Genomic DNA, 19,934 nt, shown 5'->3' on the forward strand with positions numbered 1-19,934 from the left:
CAGAAGATGAAGCGTTCTTCCTCAGGCGTCGGGTGGTGAGGTTGTCAGTGGAGGAGGCCCAGGGCAGAATGGGAGGAGAAGTTGAAATGTTTGGCCACGGGGTGGTGGGGTTGATTGGTGCAGGTGTCATGGAAATGTTCCCTGAAGTACTCTGAGAAGGCGTCCAGTCTCCCCAATGTAAAGGAGACTGCATCGGGAGCAACAGATGCAATAAATGACACTTGTGGAAGTGTAGGTGAAACATTGGATAGAGGTGAGGGGGAAGGCGTAGGCGCAGGTTTTACAATTCCTGTGGTGGCAGGGGAAGGTGCCAGGAGGAGGGGTGGGGAGGACGTGGACCTGACCAGATAATCACGGAGGGAACAGTCTTTATGGAAAGCAGATATGGGTGGGTGCAGGAAATGTATCCCTGGTGGTAGGGTGGTGGAAATGTCGGCGGATGATGCGGTTTTTGTGGAGGTTGGTGGGGTGGAAGGTGAGGACCAGGGGATTCTATCCCTGTTGCAGTTGAAGGGATGGGGTTTGAGGGTGGAGGTGCAGGATGTCATCAGGTGTCAATAAAATTTAGTTGCATCTACACTTGAATGATATCTTGGAGAGAAAAGACATCACTTACAACTCAAGTTTTGAAACAATGAATTTGAACTTTGGAATGCACAGCAGTTTTTCACCTGAGCTGCTTTTGATAGAACAGATGGATTTGTGCATGTAACCAGTTAGGAGAAATACACTCTCTAGCCTTTTAAGAAAGAAGGTAGGTGGTAAACTTTTTTAAAGAAAAAAGTTTCTCTGGTAGTAATGTCAGGATTGCTCCCCGTGCCATGTGCTACTAAGGCTAGAAACTGAGATGTTGGCACAATTGAACATGTGGCTACATCTCAAGGAGCCACATTGGGAAGGGCTTTAGATATGTGGACCATAGGGTTGTCTTCCAAGGAAGGTGGGAGCTGTACAAGAAGGATCCATTACTCCAAAATGGCACTGGGTCATGATAGTGTAAAAGCTTTTTACTGTGTACTGTTCAACACTAAAATATGTGACAATAAAATTATTCATTATGAACTATAACCTGCTTATTGTTTTCATCACCCCTTTTGAGCTGGACACTATCCCTTTTTTGTTTTTATATCTGTGTTTGTTGTCTTTTTATCTTTTTGAAGGTTTTTAAATTAACCAACTTTTCTAATCGGCGTATTTTTACATTCCTAGTTAGATTCCTCTTGTACCCTAAGTTTTATATTTCTGCTATTATTTATATTCTGACCAAACATCTGACCTGCTGTTCCTTTGTTTAGTCAAATGCTTTTTCTTTAAATTTGATTCCCTACTGTCTTGCTTAACCACTGATGTTGGGTCCTTCCTATAGAATTCTTCTTTATATTCTGATCTCTTTAATTTGAAGTATCAGTTGCTACTATATCTATTGATCTATCTCTTAATCTAGTATAACAGTCAGCTAGTTCAGTTTTCATATTCCTTTTTGGTTTTAAATACTAGTTTTAGCCCCAATTCACTTCTTTTTAAATTGGATGTAAAATTGTCATATGTGGTCATTTGATACCTAAGGATGCCTCTACTTTTGAGGTCTTTAATCTAAATCACATTATATGATATCACCTGATATAACAAGCTCCCTGATTGTTTTAGTGCAGCACAATCTCAAAAGCATTTTAATGACTCATCCAGTCTGCTGCCAATCTGATTTTATTTCTTTGGATTTATACATAGGTTAAAGCTGCCTCGGATTATTGCTATTGCTTTTATTACAAGCATTCAATATTTTATCTTGTGTACTTTTATTCCACATTACAGGCCTCCTAATAGTAGCTACAGGCCCACCCCACTCGTGACTTATTTTGCTCAAATACCTTATTTTCTCCAACTGATTCTGCATCCTGATCTCCTAACTATTGCATGCATGCCATCCTTAAGTAACTGTATTACACCTTACCTAATTTTTAATTTTTTCCATACTTTAACTGTAATGTCATCTATGACAAGACCATAAATCATATTTATCCTAAAGTAATATTAAAAAAAAATAAACTGTAATCCCAACCATTACAGTCCAATTTGTTGTTTTTTTTTAAAAAAACAGATTATATTCCAGATCATTAATTCAAATTTCCAGTTTTGGGAAAATATGGGTTAAGAAAAGGAAGTGTGCATTGACTGTCAAATATGATTTGCATTCAACACACTTGATCAAGTTATCTAAGTTACAAGAGGGGTTGTTGAGCATTATTATGGTTAATAGTTATGTAGTCATGATTTGGAGGTGCTGGTGTTGTACTGGGGTTATAAAGTTGGGTCTCCAAGTGGCAGTATTATTGGAAATTTTGGATAGAAAGGTCAAGCAGTAATTACCACCTTGTAAAGATGCACATGCAGATACAGGCATGCATGTGTGCACACACTTGCGTGCAAGCATATGTGTACACAACTTATCACCACTACGCCATCTGTTCTCACAGTGGAACCATGGCAATTTCCAAGCCTTGAAGTGGGGGTCACTGTGGGGAAAATGTTTGAGAGACACTGCCTTAAAGGGTATTGAGCTGATTTACAGGAACATTATTGGAATAAGGTCATATGGAGACTAACAATTGCAAGAGAATAGGATAAATTCTCAAGCAAGTCACTTTCACGTGGCTAAAGGCAAAGAGCAAGGCCTGAGCTGCTTGGATTCCTCTGCGCAGGGTGGGTAAAGCTACCCTGGATTAATTCATGCCTTTTTGATACTGTATAATTCCATCCTAATAAAAAGCTTCAAAAATTGAGGTATTTAAAGAGATTAAAGTCGTCCAAACTCACTTGCCTAAACCTGTTCACACTGTTGGAATATCCTCCTTCCATTGATGTGAATAAAAAGTCTCCCATGTAAGCATTGCGGCGAAACAGACTTAATGTTGAGATCAATGACTCTTCTTCAGATCTTTTATTCTTTTTATTTCTTTCTCCAATTTGCCTATTGGACCAATAGACCCACATCAGATGCCAGATCACTTGCCCTTTCCTCCTCCCTAGAGCATCTTGACACCAAGAACAGCAACGTAAGAATCCTACTCATTGACTAAAGTTCAGCCTTCAACACCATTAACCCCTCAAGATTGATTACTAAACTTTAGTGATCTCGTACTAAACCCTACTCTCGGCAACTGGATCCTCAGTTTCCTGACTTGCTTGCTGCAGTTGGTGAAGATTGGGGGCAATATTTCATCTTTACTGGCACAGGAGTTCCCCCCCCTCCCCCCGCGGTGCACCCTCGAGCCCCTACTGTACTTACTGTATGCCTATAACTGCGTCCCCAAATATCAGACTAATGCCATTTACGAGTTCACTGATGACATCACCATAGTCTGTTAAATCTCAGGTGGCGACGAAACAGACTACAGGCGGGAGGTGGAAGACCTGGAAAAATGGTGCACTAAGAACAACTTAGCTCCAAATGCCGGCAAAACCAAGAAACTCATTATTGACTTTCAGCGGGATGTTATTCATGCCCTTTTACATGTTAACAGCCCAGGGGTGGAGTGTATCAAGCTCCTGAGAGTGGTTACCAACAATAAGCTTTCTTGGACTCTTCATGTGGATACACTGGTTACAAAGGCCCAACCACGTTTCCTCTTCCTCAAGCAGCTGAAAGAAATGTGGCATGAGGCCAAATACTATTGGCGACTCTTGTAGGTGCACCATCACGCATATTCTGTTTGGATGTATCACTACCCGGTATGGCAACTGTACCATTCAAGATCGGAGATGGTTACAAAGTGTGGTGAACCCAGCCTGGACCATCACAAAGGCCAACCTCCCATCTCTAGAAGCTATCTGCTGTCAAGGATAGGCTGCCAGCATTCTCAAAGATCCTGGCAATGCTTTTCTACAACTCTATAGGAGAAGGTACAGAAGCCTGAACACCTGCACCAGCTGGTTTTGAAACAGTTTCCACCCTACTGTTGTTAGAATGCTGAATGGACACTCAAACCCTTAGCATTCGCTTGTACCTGTGTTTTAGTTAGCTGCTGTTTATCTATTATTTACTTATCTATGCTATTTAACTATGAAATGCCTCTATTGCTCGCAAGGCAAGGCTTTTCACTGTGCCTCAGTATACGTGACAATCAAATCGATTCAATTCTTCATCTTTATCAAGTTTTCCCATTCATGTATCTGTTCCCCTCAGTTGTTCCTTGTGGTAGTTAATTCTACTTTCCAGCTAAATTCTATATCTCTGTCACACCTTTGCTTAGTGGATCTCATACTGCAGAATGAGAGCTGATCTTAAAACATGGCAAACTGATGAGAGGCACTAATCTCAAACTGCCCTTGAATGCATAGATTTTCCTTAACAATGTTGCTCGATAAAGCTGTGGAAACCCCATTGTAAAAATCCCACAAATTAAATCCATCAGCGATATAGGGGAGTACAATGGATTTATTTCTTTATCAGAAACTATGAGCATAATTGCTGTTACACATAAAGAATTTCTCTGCATCCATATGGGTTCCTGAATTCTAGAGAAACATCTTTTTCACGTCAAGAGCTTCACTGAAATCCATGCAAAATTACTAAACTAGATGCTGTGGCCACTGCTGTCCCTCTTTGCATCCATAGATGCTACCTCAATCCAACAATATAATTATGCAGCAATATGAACCCAGTTCCAAGATATTGCCTCCATTTATCTACCATCAATATATCTGTGCTTTATGGGTTGCCACTGGCCTTTTCCTTCTCTAAAAGTAAATTCTGGATGCACCTGTTCCTCATTAAAACAAAAGCATCAACAGTTCATGCAGAATGATGCAACTCCAAAAAGGAGTGACACCCTTTCCTCAGTCATCAAAGTAGAGAGTGAAGACCCATGGCTGGTATTGCCCTGACTATGCTATGCTTGAAGGGCCTGCTGGAAAGGAAGTGTGAGATCCAAGATGGTGGCGACTCAGCAAATCTGAGTCTATAGTGCTCATCCGAAGACCTAGGCAAAGTGGGCCACCCTCCTCCACCACACTCACCAAATCAATTAAAAATAGTTTTTATTTAATGTAAAATGTTTAGTACTAAATAAACCGTTCGTTCAATCTCCTGTAAAAATGACTAAAGCGAAGGGAGCCAGCAGTTCTCAGCAGGCAGGAGCCCCTCCCCCACCCTCCCCAGCTGCAGCAGAGGTGTCCGCAGCTGCCCCGGGGGACTTACCTACTGTTGCAAGCCTTGCGGAAATAGTCTCCAAACTCAATGTGAAGATTGATGCTTTCATTGAAGAGTCCCGAAGTCGATGGAATTCATTCTCGGCCACGCTACAAAAGCATGGCCAGGACATCGAAGAAATTGAATGCTGAGTCGGAGGGGCGGAGCTAAAGGCCGCGACCTCCGAGGCCATTGCAGAATTGGCCGTGGATTGGGTCCGGACTCTCCAGCAGCATGTAATACTCATTTGCTGGGCCTTCCTGAACGGGAACGGGAAGAGAAGGCCAACTTACAAGGTTCCTTGAACAGTGGCTTCCAAGGTTATTGAATCTGGAGGTTGGATCAGGCCAGGTAAGGGTAGAATGGGCCTACCAGGTTGTAATACGCGGGCCCGGCTCGAACCGGCGCCCCCACCCGGTCCTGTTCCCGCTGCAGAGCTATAAGGTGAGGCAGATGCTCTTGGAAGCCTCCAGAAATCTTGGGAAAGATCCCCAAATCATGACTCATAAAGGATCCAAGATTATGTTATTTCAGGACTTTTCCCCAGCTTTGGTCCAAAAGAGGAAGGCATTTGATGAAGCAAAGAAGCTCCGAAAGCTAGTGCTTCCAAATAGACCTAGTGGACTATAACCTGATGTTGTGTGATTTTTAACTTTGTGCATCTCAGTCCAACACTGACACCTCCAAATCATGAATAGAAAGGGAATTGAGGGATATACAGATTCAATAAGTGAAGACAGTTTTAGTATGGAATGGCAAAATGTGTCAGCGCAGGCTTGGAGAGCTGAAGGGTCTGTTACTGTTCTCTATTGTTGTTTGTTCTCTGTGATTATCTTGTTCCTTTAGCTGATCTTCCCAAACTGTCTTGTAAGAAATTCTGAAGTCTGCTTTTAATAGCAATAAATACTGCCTGTTTGAGATTCAGTAATGTCAATTGAGTAGCTGGAGTATCAATTCAAGTCATTTGGTGCTGCTGTAGAAAAATATTCCAATAGTAGCTGTTGTTTTCTCTCTAAATCATAACATTATTAACTGCAGCATCTACTTGCCTCCAATTCCAGTAAGGGTAATGCTTTGTACTGGCCAGTATGGTATGACAATCGATTTCAAAACTGTCAACTGTTGTCATTTCGAACCACAGATTATATAGAACTATGGTATCAGTGAGCTTGCAAAGAGAATGGATAAAAATTCAGCAGATTGCATTTACTTAAATAAGGAATGTCTGTGTGGGAAATGCCATCTGGCTTCTAACATTGTAAGTCATGTTAATGCAGTAACATGAAAATTGGCAGAGAGAAATCAAGGGTATGCAATGAATATTTTATTGTTTTGATGAGAATACATGTTTGGCTGTGCCCAGAAAGGAAATTACTGAAAAAAAAACCCCAAAAAAACTGTGAATGCTGGAAATCTGAAACAAAAACAGAAATTGCTGGAAAATCTGAGTCACTGGACCCAAAATTTTAACTGTGATTTCTCTGTATGGCTGCTGCCTGACCTTTGAGATTTTCCAGTAATTTCTATTATTGTGTGTGAAGGAAATTGAGGAAGTTTGGAAAGAGAATAGCTTGGGTTCTCACTAATCAATACTATTTGATTACTTCGGAGAGGGACTGGAAATTTAGAGTCATAGAGATGTACAGCATGGAAACAGACCCTTCGGTCCAACCTGTCCTTGCCGACCAGATATCCCAACCCAATCTAGTCCCACCTGCCAGCACCCGGCCCATATCCCACCAAACCCTTCCTATTCATATGCCCATCCAAATGCCTCTTAAATGTTGCAATTGTACCAGCCTCTACCACATCGTCTGGCAGCTCATTCCATACACGTACCACCCTCTGTGTGAAAAAGTTGCCCCTTATGTCTTTTTTTATATCTTTCCCCTCTCATCCTAAACCTATGCCCTCTAGTTCTGGACTCTCCAACACCAGGGAAAAGACTTTGTCTATTTATCCTCTCCAAATCCTATCCTATCCATGCCCCTCATAATTTTGTAAACCTCTATAAGGTCACCCCTCAGCCTCCGACACTCCAGGGAAAACAGCCCCAGCCTGTTCAGCCTCTCCCTGTAGCTCAGATCCTCCAACCTTGGCACCATCCTTGTAAATCTTTTCTGAACCCTTCCAAGTTTCACAACATCTTTCCGATAGAAAGGAGACCAGAATTGCACACAGTATTCCAACAGTGGCCTAAACCAATGTCCTGTACAGCCACAACATGACCTCCCAACCCCTGTACTCAATACTCTGACCAATAAAGGAAAGCATACCAAACGCCGCCTTCACTATCCTATCTACCTGCGACTCCACTTTCAAGGAGCTATGAACCTGCACTCCAAGGTCTCTTTGTTCAGCAACACTCCCTAGGACCTTACCATGAAGTGTATAAGTCCTGCTAAGACTTGCTTTCCCAAAGTGCAGCACCTCGCATTTATCTGAATTAAACTCCATCTGCCACTTCTCAGCCTATTGGCCCATCTGGTCCAGATCCTGTTGTAATCTGAGGTAATCTTCTTCGTTGTCTACTACACCTCCAATTTTTGGTGTCATCTGCAAATTTACTAACTGTACCTCTTGTGCTCGTATTATTGAAGTTTGGCATTGTTTGCAAATGTCCCAAATCAGAAATTAAATAAAAACTGCTATAATTTGTTAATGTTATCTATAATTCTACTTTATGTAACAAGATCATGGAAACGAATGTCAGAGTTTGTTATTTGACTTTTATTTTTAAAACTGTTGTGATTTTTGAGTGGGTTGTGATAAAGACTAATTTAGAGTTAGAGTCCTGTAGCATAGAGACAAGCCCTTTGGCCCAAACTGGTCCATGCTGACCAAAATGTTCATCAACAGTAACCCCATTTCCCTGCACTTGGCCCATATCCTTCTAAACCTTTCCCATCCATGTGTTTGTCCAAATGCATTTTCAAGGTTGTTAATATACCACCTTAACCACTTTAGTTGGCAACTCATTCCATATACGTACCACCCTCTGGGTTTTTAAAAAAAATGTTGCCCCTGAGGTTCCCTTTTATTCTTTCCCCTCTAACCTTAAACTGATGCCCTCTCGTCCTCAATTCCCCAACTTTGGGAAATAGACTGAGTATATTCACCCTATTCATGCCTCTCGTGATCGTATACAGTTCTATAAGATGCCCCCTCTGTCTCCTACACTTCAAAGAAAAAAGTCTTTGTTTATCCAACTTCTCCCTATAACTCAGACTGTTGAGTCCTGGCAACATCCTTGTAAATTTCTTCTGCACTCTTTCCAGTTTAATAACATCCTTCCTATAGCAAGGTGACCACAACTGAACACAGGACTCTAAGTGCGGCCTCACCAATATCCTCTACAACTGCAACATAATTTCCCAACTTCTATCCTCAGTGTCCTGACTGATGAAAGCCAGTGTGCCAAAAGCCTCCTTCACTGCCCTATCTACCTGTGACTCCCCACTTTCAGAGAATCGTGTAACTGAACCCCTCTGTTCTACCACATCCTTCAGGCCCTACCATTTACCATGAAACTCCTACCTTAATTTTGACTTTGCAAAATGTAAGACCTCAGACTTATCTATATTAACCTCCATTTGCCATTTCTTGACCTACTTCCTCAGCTGATAAGGTCCTGCTGCAATTTCTGATAACTTTCCTCGCTGTTTATGATGCCTCCTATTTTAGTGTTATCTGCAAATCTACTAATCATGCCTTGGACATTTTCATCCAAATCATTGATATAGATTACAAACAGTAATGGGGGTCCAGCACTGACCCCCTGAGGCACTCCACTATTCACAGGCCTTTGGTCTGTCAAGCATCCATCCACTGTTACCCTCTGCTTCCTACCATCACTAATCCCTCTACCTTATAAACTTAACAATGATATTATAATGCTTCTTTGTTTAAAAACATGCTCTATCAGCTTGTTGATTGCAGTCTCATCATACCAATGACTTTTTAAAATCAAAATAGTTACTCTTGATATTTCATGTTCACAGTTTTATGACATACCCTTCTTACGTGCAGATGTTGCATTCTCATGAGGGTCAGGTTAAAATTGTCCCATCTATGCTTGTGATGCCTTCAATTCCTTTGTTTTCTCTTGAATGTTGTTGGGTGCTTAACAGAAGTACAAATAATTAGGGCTGTGTATGATATTTCTTTTAGGTATCGGATTCTCACTCCAGTTAATTTGGTAACAATTACAAATTAAGCTTATATACTTTAAACATGTTCCATTCAAATCCAGCTTTTTTTTTCTCTTAAAGCTATTTGTGTACCAATGCACTCACAATTGCAGGTTAAAAATGTGCAATTTTGGATTTATTCCTGAGACTTTCCTGACTTTCACAGTTTACCCAATATTTCAAATTAGTTTCTTTACTTTCACTTCCTCTTATGTCTCACTTTGTCAACTTAACAGTCATTGCTTTTCAAAATAAAGGTAGTGTGTGCCATGTTTTAGGATTTATGGGAAACAAGATAACAATTTTAAATGCAACTATGTTCTCTTCCCCATTTCAAAAAAATACTTAAATAACAATTGCTACATAATCAATTGGAATTTTAATTAATTTGCCATAATTCGCAGAAGAAATAGCTGAAGTATTTGATCAATTACAATGATAAATATGAGGTATTGCATTTTGGTACAACAAACAAGGGTAGGGCTTATCCAATTAATGGTAGGGCCTTGGGTATTGTTGTAGATCAGAGGGACCTTGGGTTTCAGGTAAATAATTTTAAGTTTGCATCACATACAAACAGGACAGTTAAAAAGGCATTTGGCATGCTTTGTGTTCAGTCCTTTGAGTATAGGACTTGGCAAGCTGTATTGAGGTTGTACAGGAGACCTCTTCCAGAATACTGTGTCCAGTTTTGATTGTAAAAAGACATGAGGAGCAAATCTTTTACAGTTTTTTTTTTGTGTGGAATGAACTTCCTGAGGTGGATGTAGGTACACTTGCAATATTTAAAAGACATTTGGATAAGTACATGAATAGGAAAGGTTTGAAGGGATATGGGCCTGGAGCAGACAGGTGGGCCGAGTTTAGTTTGGGATTCTGTTCGTCATGGATTGGTTGGACCAAAGGGTCTGTTTCTGTGCTGTATGACTGTGTGACCCTGAATTACAACCATAATGCTGGTCGTAATTCAGAGCCATTTCAGACAATTGTGTGATGAATGAAATGTTAACTATCTAGAACCACAAATTGCAGGATTCTGATTTTGGAACATTTATTTTCTTGAATTAGACAGTTTTGGTTGATAATTTAAGCCAGTGTATCTGCTTTTACGTTTTATGTTGGGCACGTATTGTTTTAACACTTTTTTTTTATTTTCCCTTCTAGGTGTAAATAGCCCAATCGTAATTCAGCCACAGGCAGAATCCCCCAAATCTGGATCAACTTAGCAGTCTACAGACCAAATGTCTTTCTACTGAAGCGATACATGAAAACAAAGGATCTGAAAATTCTTTTTAACCACAGGATTTTGAAAATTAATTTTAATGAAACATGTATGTAATGTATAGTTTGCAATTTCTTTGAAGGATGCTCACATAACCAACACACTTGTAAATTTGTATTGTAATGTATTATGCAATCTACATTTGTGTTATGTCCAACTACAGAACAACTGAAACATCTTACAGGATATAATCTATTTTAACAAAAGGATGACTTGACTTTTTTTTATTCCTCCAGCCTTTTTTAAAAACAAGTATTGCTATGTAATAAGTCTTATCGGACTGAAATCTTTATTACTTCAATCTTCATTCCATTGAAACAGATGTCTGAGTTTGTAAGTGAATAAAAATGGTAAGTAATTTCAAGTTGCACTGATTTAGGCTTTCAAATTACTCCAGTAGCTACTGGTAAAACACTACTAATTTGGAACAAAAAAAGGATGTTGTACATGATATTGTACATGTTTTTTTGGACAAAGTACGTTCTTATTGCGTTTAACACCAAAGCTAATCCTCTTCTGAATGTGCAAAATGGTAACCAAAGCAGATTTGCTCTGGGAATAGTAGATGTCTTGAATATTTAAGTTTTAGTGGATTAGAAAGAAGTTCCTTTATTGTATGGAGGAAGTAAAATATGTAGGTTAGAACAGGTTTGCAGCTGCAACATGTTTTTGATTTGATCAGCTAAATGCTTTTTATTTGAATGTTGCAATCTATTGGAATTAATTTATATTAAAATTGTTCCTTCGTCAGGTGATAAACTTTTGCACATTCGCTGAAAAGTTGTTCCATAGAATCCTTCTTTGGAAAAATGGCTTTGATCTAATAAGAATGAACTCTGTACAACTGTGCACTTTTGATTCCTGACAGAAATTCTGTGCCAAATAGGGTATATACTTTTTTAACTCAGTAGATGTAGTTATCAAGACTGTATGTGGAAAGGTGTAATCCACTCTCTTTGGAAATATTGTTTTGAACTAAATTGTAGTTGTAAGATTCACTTCAGTGCTTCAAAACAAAATATAATCTGGCCAAAAATTTAAATTTCTTAGCCATTGACGATGAGCAATATTTAAGTCTGCAGTACATTTAGCTGTGTACCTAGTGCTGCTATGTATTATCAGAATTTTAATTTATTGGAAGTTTTGAATAATTGTTTATTTGTTCAGGCTAATGTATTATTGCATTCTCATTTCTCTCCCTTGTCTTTTTCAAAGTATATTGTACAATTGAATATGTAGATCCATTTTTGATTTCCTGACATTGAATTTATCACTCTGTCAAGCATTTGTCTTATGAGACAGTGGTGTGGGATCTTGATAGTCAATTCTATGTTATTGAAACTGGAGTGCACTCTCTAGGGCACAAGCCTGAGCAAATTTTATGGAGGCCCAGGGGTCAGGAACTCCCCTGACTTCCTTGGCTGGGACTAAAGGAATGTAGAGAGCTACATTTCACACCACTTGCTGGAATTGCCAGAAAGATGAGACTTGGGCACCAATCCACCTTTGGCCTCGCTCCAGATTTTTTTTTCTCAGGGTTTACTCTCTTAGCCTTTATCTCTCCCAAGGTATGCACAAACCGATGGAACTATTTGTCCATAGCTGGGTGTTTAGTTTATAAAATGCATGATGTGTCCACACACTGGACCTACATGCTGCTTTCTGGGGGCCAAATATTTTCTGAGGTTTTAACTCAAGGCCAGGCGCTTCCCTTATTCCACTTGTGTTGCATAGATTTGCCAAATAAAGGCTGTGGACCAACAGAAAGAGATTAGCACTTTCAGATCTCCTTTCTGACTTGCTGCTAACCAGCAGTGTATGTTAAAAGTGAGAAGCACATTAGCATACAAAAAGCGAGAAATAAGTTAGTTCCTCCATCTGCATACTAAGCACATCACGTCAACCTGCTGTACACACCTATTGACATTAAATCATAGAGTAATATTTAAAGTTATTAATCACTAACCAGCAACAACGGTTTAATAATATCATGCAATTTAACTTTACAAATACAGGGCTAATTCATTTTTGTGTTTAGGGTGTCTTTTTTCTATCCTTTTTAACAAATGGTGAAAGTGGATTTCTCCAAAATGTTCTGGCAACAGCTGAGTGAGAAAAGTTTTTGTTTTAGCGAACCACTGACTCCAGTATGATTTTTCTTTTGAGCTTGTAGTCATGACCAGTACTTTGTTGCATGGGCAAATTTTGCAAATGTCTTATGTTTCAATGGCAACTGCACATATTTCTGGATTCCTGAATTTTTCTACAGTAGTCAATGAAAATAATATGTCATTGGAAATAATAGTGAAATTAGAAAATAGATCATATCCTGCCTAATCAAAACTAACATTTTTTAAAAGGAGGAATTTGGCTGCTATGATGTCATTGATAAATTCCATTTTTTAAATAATTTCAAATCAAAATTAACTAAGTCTTTATGTTGTTTGTAAACTGTGAGTAAACAACAATACTGTAAAAGATTTAAAAATGGAATCCTGCAAAGCAAGTTTTTGTTCTGGCTCAAAGTAGTCATTGTGTATGCCAAGCCTTTTTCCTCCAGGAATCATGACATGCATATTTAATTGATGAATGCAACATAATTGACAGAAGTGGCCACATTTTGTTGGTCTATGTAATTGTAAATATTAGAACCTGTATGCTACATTTATTTGAAAGTCATTTTACTGTATAATTTTACTACTGTGCATAAAGTTTTCATACTTGTGTATTTTCTAAAGTACATGTTTACAGCTAATAGTGTAATGAAATTTGTTCTGTCATACACTTTGAGACAGACTGAATCTGGTAGAGAGATTTTCAAAGGTGCAGTGTATTATAGCAAAATATTTTTACTACGCACTTGAAATTTCTTGAGGTCACTGACTAATCCAAGTTTCAGAAAAGAGTATGCCATATATAAATGTGAACATAGTGTGAAAACTTTTATATATTTGCATTTTTCTAATTTCTGATCTGTTCCAGAACATGGGTAGTATTTCAATAAGCACATGCAAGACTCTTAACGAGTCTACTAACCCTCTGAATATTTAAATTAGCATTGAATTAGAATTATTTGGAAAACCTGTTTGGTTAAGTAAATACACAAAACTAAAGACAGTATGTCTGCATGGGTATTTGTTTGGCATTGTTTGGGGCTCAATACCGCAGAGTTGCATCAATGTATAATACTGTATGAAAACAGAATTAATTCTTTTAATGTTGTCATCTTACAAATTTATGTAAATCACTTTTCCAAAATGTGTGCTTTTCACGTGATTGTCATTACTGTAGATGGGCAATGTATAACACTTTTTGCCCAATGTTGGTTATCCTCTAACATGTCCTAAAAGTTAAAGCTGTTAATTTGTAAACAGTTTGGATTTCTCTGATCACATGAACGAAGGGTTAATGTTGATACCCCTGTAGCATAATTTACACGTTATGCAGTGATTACACCAGCAGCTTTCTTAGCAATTACAAAATTAATATTTGTCCAATTGTAGTGTATTCGAACAGAAATCAGTTGTTTTATGCTGAGATACATGTTATATCTTATCTCTTCGTAGTGGATAAAATCTACTTTAACATTTCAGCAATATTAATTACTGCAATTTCAAGTTTAAGATGCAAAATTAATTTGTAATGAAGGTCTAATTTAATAACCTTACTCTACCTACTTTTTCAAAGCATAGTTTCTTAAAAGCACGCGACTCTGTGTGGAGTTTGCATATTCTCCCGTGTCTGCGTAAATTTCCTTTGGATGCTCCAGTCTCCTCCTACAATCCAAAGATGTGCAGGTTAGATGATTTGGCCATGCTAAATTGCCCATATTGTTCAGGGGTATGTAGGTTAGGTGCATTAGTCAGGGGTATACGTAGTGGAATGGATTTGGGTGGGATACTCTTTGGAGGGTCAGTGTGGACTAGTTGGGTCAAAGTTCCTGTTCCCACATTGTAGGGGTTCTATGAAGATAGGGTTAGAGTTATATGAAAATTTTGTCTAGCACAGCTGAATAACATGGTCAGAATATTCAACCAAATCTAAGTGAATCTTTGACTGTTTTAAAATCTGAGAATACACTTATGGATTGTTCCTGTCCTAAAATTTAGTGTTCATGCAAATAATTGGCATAAGAAAGTGGTATATCATTTTTATAAAATAGATTTTTATCCTGCCTATGCTTGAAACATCCTTTGGACTGAACATTTCTTTTGAAACATTGTTGTAAAATATAAGGGGTACAACTGACTTTGATTGTTGTATCGCCTAAGAATTTGCCCTTTAAAATATAATTGAGGGAAATGCTACTGAGAAAAATGTTTTTGATTGAAGTTCTGGTTTGTATGGATTAATCAGTGGATCATCTGTATAGTATTAGAAAACAAAAACATATTAGGGCTGGAAAGCAAAAAACAAGTTATTAAAACATGATTTGATTTCCTTCATCTCTTTAATATTAATCAATCTTTCCTGAATATTTGTTTATAGTTCAATATGAATGCATGAATTCTGCATCTACATTTGTTTGAAAGTTTTCTGTAAGGAAAATATATGATCAAGATTTAACTGATAAAATTAAATTTGGAAACCGGTTTCTATTTCATTGTAAGAGGGATACAGCTCTCATATGGTTCTCATAGCCATACATTTAGTGATTCATCCACTAGAAATCCAAATAGAATTTTTCTTGGAAATTTACAACAAAACCTCAACTTAAAACAAAATGTTGGGGGAAAAAATGATTTAATCCATGCCAGCAGTACAACGTAACATCTTGGACTTTGCTTATTCCCTGAAAGAAAATTCTGTCTTTTAAGGACACAGCACGGTGGGTCTGTGGTTAGCATTGCTGCCTCGGTCCCAGCTTCGATTCCAGCCTCGGGTGACTGTCTGTGTGGAGTTTGCACATTCTCCTCGTGTCTGCGTGGGTTTCCCCCGGGTGCTCTAGTTTCCTCTCACAGTCCAAAGATGTGCAAGTCAGGTGAATTGGCCATGCTAAATTGCCCATAGTGTTAAGTGCATTAGTCAGAGGGGAGTGGGTCTTCAGAGGGTCAGCGTGGACTTGGGCCAAAGGACCTGTTTCCACACTGTAGGGAATCTTAAAAAAAAAGTGTGCTCACCACTGGAAATTATTAGTAATTGATCTGCCAAAATAATAATGACAGGGAAAACGAAGATTTTTAGTGGAGGATGTTCCTCCTAAAGGGGGAAAGAAACTCTGCTTGCTTATCAAAATTGCCCTCATCATTCATGAGAGATGATGGCAAAGTCACACAAGTTAACTGTAGCAGTAAATGTTAGATCACCCTCCTATGCTGCCATTTAAACAAAATGATGATTGGCAGTTTGAAGAGCAGGAATATATTTTCATAGTGTATCTGTGGTTAACGGATCAGTGTATACTTTGTATTAAAACATGCCCTGTCCTGCATGGGGGTATGGAAATATTATAAAATGTATACTGTTCATCTGAGTACAAATATAGTTATCAAATGAAAAGCCAGGCAATATAAATCCAGTGCTGGATTCTGTCTCCAATTCAGGTAGCAGTAAAATTAGATCACGTGAAAAAACATTCATGCTTTGCCTTAATGTCAAATGGAATGTAACTGCAGTGGAATTTAAATAGTTTTTAAGGGTTGGCATGCTCAACATTAAAAGTCTACATCTTGAACCTATCTCTACATGAAGAAACATGTAGACATAGAACTTGTTTCGTTGTTACAGATGGAATTTGAAGCCAGGCTGTCTGACCAAAACGATTCTGCAGGTATATCTGTACCCTAGAATGAGGCAGGATCAAAAAATAAGTTTCCTCTTTCTAGCAAAATGGCCAAAAATAAATCAAGTCATGAATTCATAACTTACTGCCTTTGGAATTGAAAGTCAGATCGCATGCAATAGTGCTCTCAATTCATTTTATGTATTTTGTAACTTTATCAGTCTTCATGTTTGTCTTCAAAGTTAGTAATATCTGAAATGTTTTTAAAACAAAGCTGGTATAATATAATCACTGTCTAGTATTCTCAGACATTGATCACAATTGAATAAATATGTAAACATTGCTAGAATTACTAAAATTACTGGCAGTAGTAAATTACTTCGTTGCCTTCTAAAGCATTTAGGGCTATTTGTTTAGGTAAAACATTTTTGGCACAGCATTTCTGGAATTGCACTAAATACAGTTTGCTCAGTAATACATCTTGTGCTAATGATTACTGGAATTGTTTTTCCTCAAAGCTATATAAAATATTGTGCAAGTAGTTTTGGAACTTGATTTCAAATTTTTATGCAAAACAAATTTAGTTGTTGCTTTGAATCACTAATGAAATGCAAGTTTAGTCTGATGTAGAGTTTTTTGTTCTTGAAATCCCAGTGTATAACAGCATGTGCCATATTGTTCTGTTCATCAAATTATATATTGTCTACTTCGAATTTTGCCAAATAGTTGCATTTTTGGAAAGTTGAGCTCTTCATAAAATTAGATTAGCTTCATTTTAGTAAATTATGTTAAAAGTCCGATTTTTAAAAAAAAAACTGTTTTCTAGCTTACTTAAGCTAAATTCTTTTGGGAACTGTTTCACTTGTACATAGTAAGTTGTGGTTAAATCAGCTTGTCAGCCAAGAAGTGAAGCTATTTAGGAAGATTGCTGTTTGGGAAAGAAAGTAAATAACTAAATTTATATAGTGGCAGTATATCATTATAATTATGTTGATTGTATCCAACATAACACCTCAAATGGTGGGAAAGCTACTCTAGAAGAGGTTAAATTATTGAGTTACGGTTTCTGTTCATTTAAAAAAATCATGTATTTTTAAAAAGAAAACTAAATCATGTCACTGAATGTAGATAAAGACTGCTGTCTCATTGTCTATGTATACATCTCCATCAAAGGGTCTAAGAGAGATTTATGTTGCTTCATTGTTGTAATGAGCAGTGTTCACTGTCATGGAAATTAAGTTGTATTTAATAATCAAAGGGCTTGGGGTGTTTTTCAGCTGCATAATTCCGTATATAAAGGGATAGTGAATTTCATTTATTAGGAACTGAGTGACATTATAACTTGAATCTAGACTGGGCTATGTTTGGATTTAATGTGATCAGAATATATTTTGTACAATTTTCTCATGAATGACTTGTTAATAAATATGGATTTATAAGATGTTGGCTGGTATGTGTCATGGTTTAACTAATTTTTCAGAAGTACAATACAGATTATTCAGTCTATAATATGCTTAATGATGGATTTTAAACCATTTCCTGCATTTCTTTTCTCCATCCTGACCCTTGCAAATTGTCAAATTTTGATTTTTTTTTCTTTAACAATCTTTCATGGAAAATGGGTATTACTGGCAAGATTGTCAACATTTGTCTTCGATCATTAATTAAAGCATTGATTGATAAATGATGTCGGGATTTTATTTCTCCTACCTTCCTGAGAAACCTATTCCAGTTTCTTTCGTGATAAAGAACTTCACCATGGGAATTAATTCCATGACTTAGATTAGATTTTCAAACCATTAAAATGCGGAGATACTGTTTGTCTTGCAGCATAGAGACTGTGATCTGCCATTGAATCAATTATAATGTGACATACGTTTGATTTACATATTCAGATGGAGTACATATCCATGAAGACTTAGAATTTAATTGCTTGAGCAGATGAATAACAAATAGGAGGATCATATGATGATTTTAACATTTTGAGTCCAGTTTCCAGAGAGGAGTTTTCAGAAGATGGTGACTACAGATAATTAGTGAAAATGATGTCAATAAACAATGTTTGGTGAGAGGAACAGGGGATTTATGCAGTACAGTAAGTTTTAAAGGCTCTGAGATATAACGCAGATGGTCTCTCTGATAGCAGTTGTCACGTACTCAAAGCACACTGCCTTTCAAGTGGCAGGGTAAGGGACACAGTTGGATGCAAAAATCTCTAAAGAGGGAGAGAACCTAATTAGATGCCATTAGTTTGCATAGAAATCAGTGACATTGGATGGAATTTTACAGAGGCAGTTTTAGAAGTTTGGTCCAAAATAGATTTTACACCAGGTTATGGGAAATGGAAGGAAAGAGGAGTTGAGGATTATCAGAGCAGTCGTGATTTCATTGAATGGTAAAGCAAACTTCTCTCCCTGTGTCTTATGGGCATTGAAAGAAAAGTGCAATACATAGTACTACAGATTGCAAGGGTATTGGAGAACTCCTGAGGCAAGATCAAATTCTATGGGTGTTTTGGTTATCAATTTAAACTACTAAGCAAGGTTAAAATTCCAAGTTAACAGATCCAAATTCTATCTATTCCAGATTACTGAGTAGGAATAAAATGCAAGCACAGTTATAATTTTAAGAAACAATCTCTGGTAGCAGAAAGTATGCAGAAGTAGCAAAAGACCCATGAGAGTGAGGGAGCAGTTATGAAAGTTGAGGAAAAGAAACTTTACAGTGTGGGTTTAAGGTACTGGAATGTGCTAACAATTTTGACAGTTTCAGTTTCAGTCATTTAAAAGAGGTTAACTGGGTAACAGAAAGCAACATAAGATTAGGATGAGTTCTGTTTGTGTGGAGGATAAACATCAAAAGAGGTTGCTTGGGCCAAGTGGAGTGTCTTTCTATTGTAATTTCTGTGATCTGTTTGAGACAAAAACTAGGAAATTGAAACAATTGCTCTTCAGGTGTGGGCAGATTTTATTAAGAAAATGGATGAAGTTGATGAACATTTTGAGAACAATGGACTAGTGGGGACAATTAGTATGGATTTTGTCTGGGCCTGTAGTTTTTTCTGTCGTTTATATAAATTGTTTCGAATGTAAAAACAGGAATTTATTGACCCTAGCTGATAGTACTACAGTACAAGTTAAACCCCAAAATGAAACCTAGTTTGATTAAACATTTTTTTTTGTCTTAGTTAATGTTAGTTAACTGGACTTAAATCCAGAGAAAGTGTGCTCCTATCCCACTCTAAGTTTCTAATTAAATGACTCCTTGCAGTTACTCTTCCTTGAAATGCAGAAACAACTCTACGTTTCATACTCAAGTCTAATGGTATGAACCATTCACAATTCTAATGGCTAAACTTCCCAGTTTAACTATCTTTCTATCCTAAAGTCCTCTGGCTTGAAAACTTCACAGACTACAGAAACAATGCTGCTGCAGTAACTGGTTTCTTCTAAACTGAGCCCAGCTAAGAGAGAAACTAAAACCTACTTCTGAACTTAATTCTTCTCACCTAAAAGTCTGGTGTTTTTTGAACTGAGCAGAAAACAAAATCTA

General features: G+C 37.7%; 1 protein-coding gene across 1 annotated transcript in view; it reads left to right on the plus strand.

Annotated features, from left to right (window-relative positions):
• The window catches only part of dnajc5ga (DnaJ (Hsp40) homolog, subfamily C, member 5 gamma a), a 39,391-nt gene extending 21,562 nt beyond the window's left edge, over positions 1-17,829 (plus strand). Inside the window, exon 5 of the mRNA XM_060851686.1 lies at positions 10,543-17,829. Within this exon, the coding sequence (XP_060707669.1) occupies positions 10,543-10,604 (62 nt within the window). The 3' untranslated portion in view covers positions 10,605-17,829. The remainder of the gene's footprint in view (positions 1-10,542) is intronic.
• The last annotated feature ends 2,105 nt before the right edge of the window (positions 17,830-19,934 follow it).

Source organism: Hemiscyllium ocellatum, chromosome 3 (assembly GCF_020745735.1).
Source record: "Hemiscyllium ocellatum isolate sHemOce1 chromosome 3, sHemOce1.pat.X.cur, whole genome shotgun sequence".
Classification (NCBI taxonomy): Eukaryota; Metazoa; Chordata; class Chondrichthyes; order Orectolobiformes; family Hemiscylliidae; genus Hemiscyllium; species Hemiscyllium ocellatum.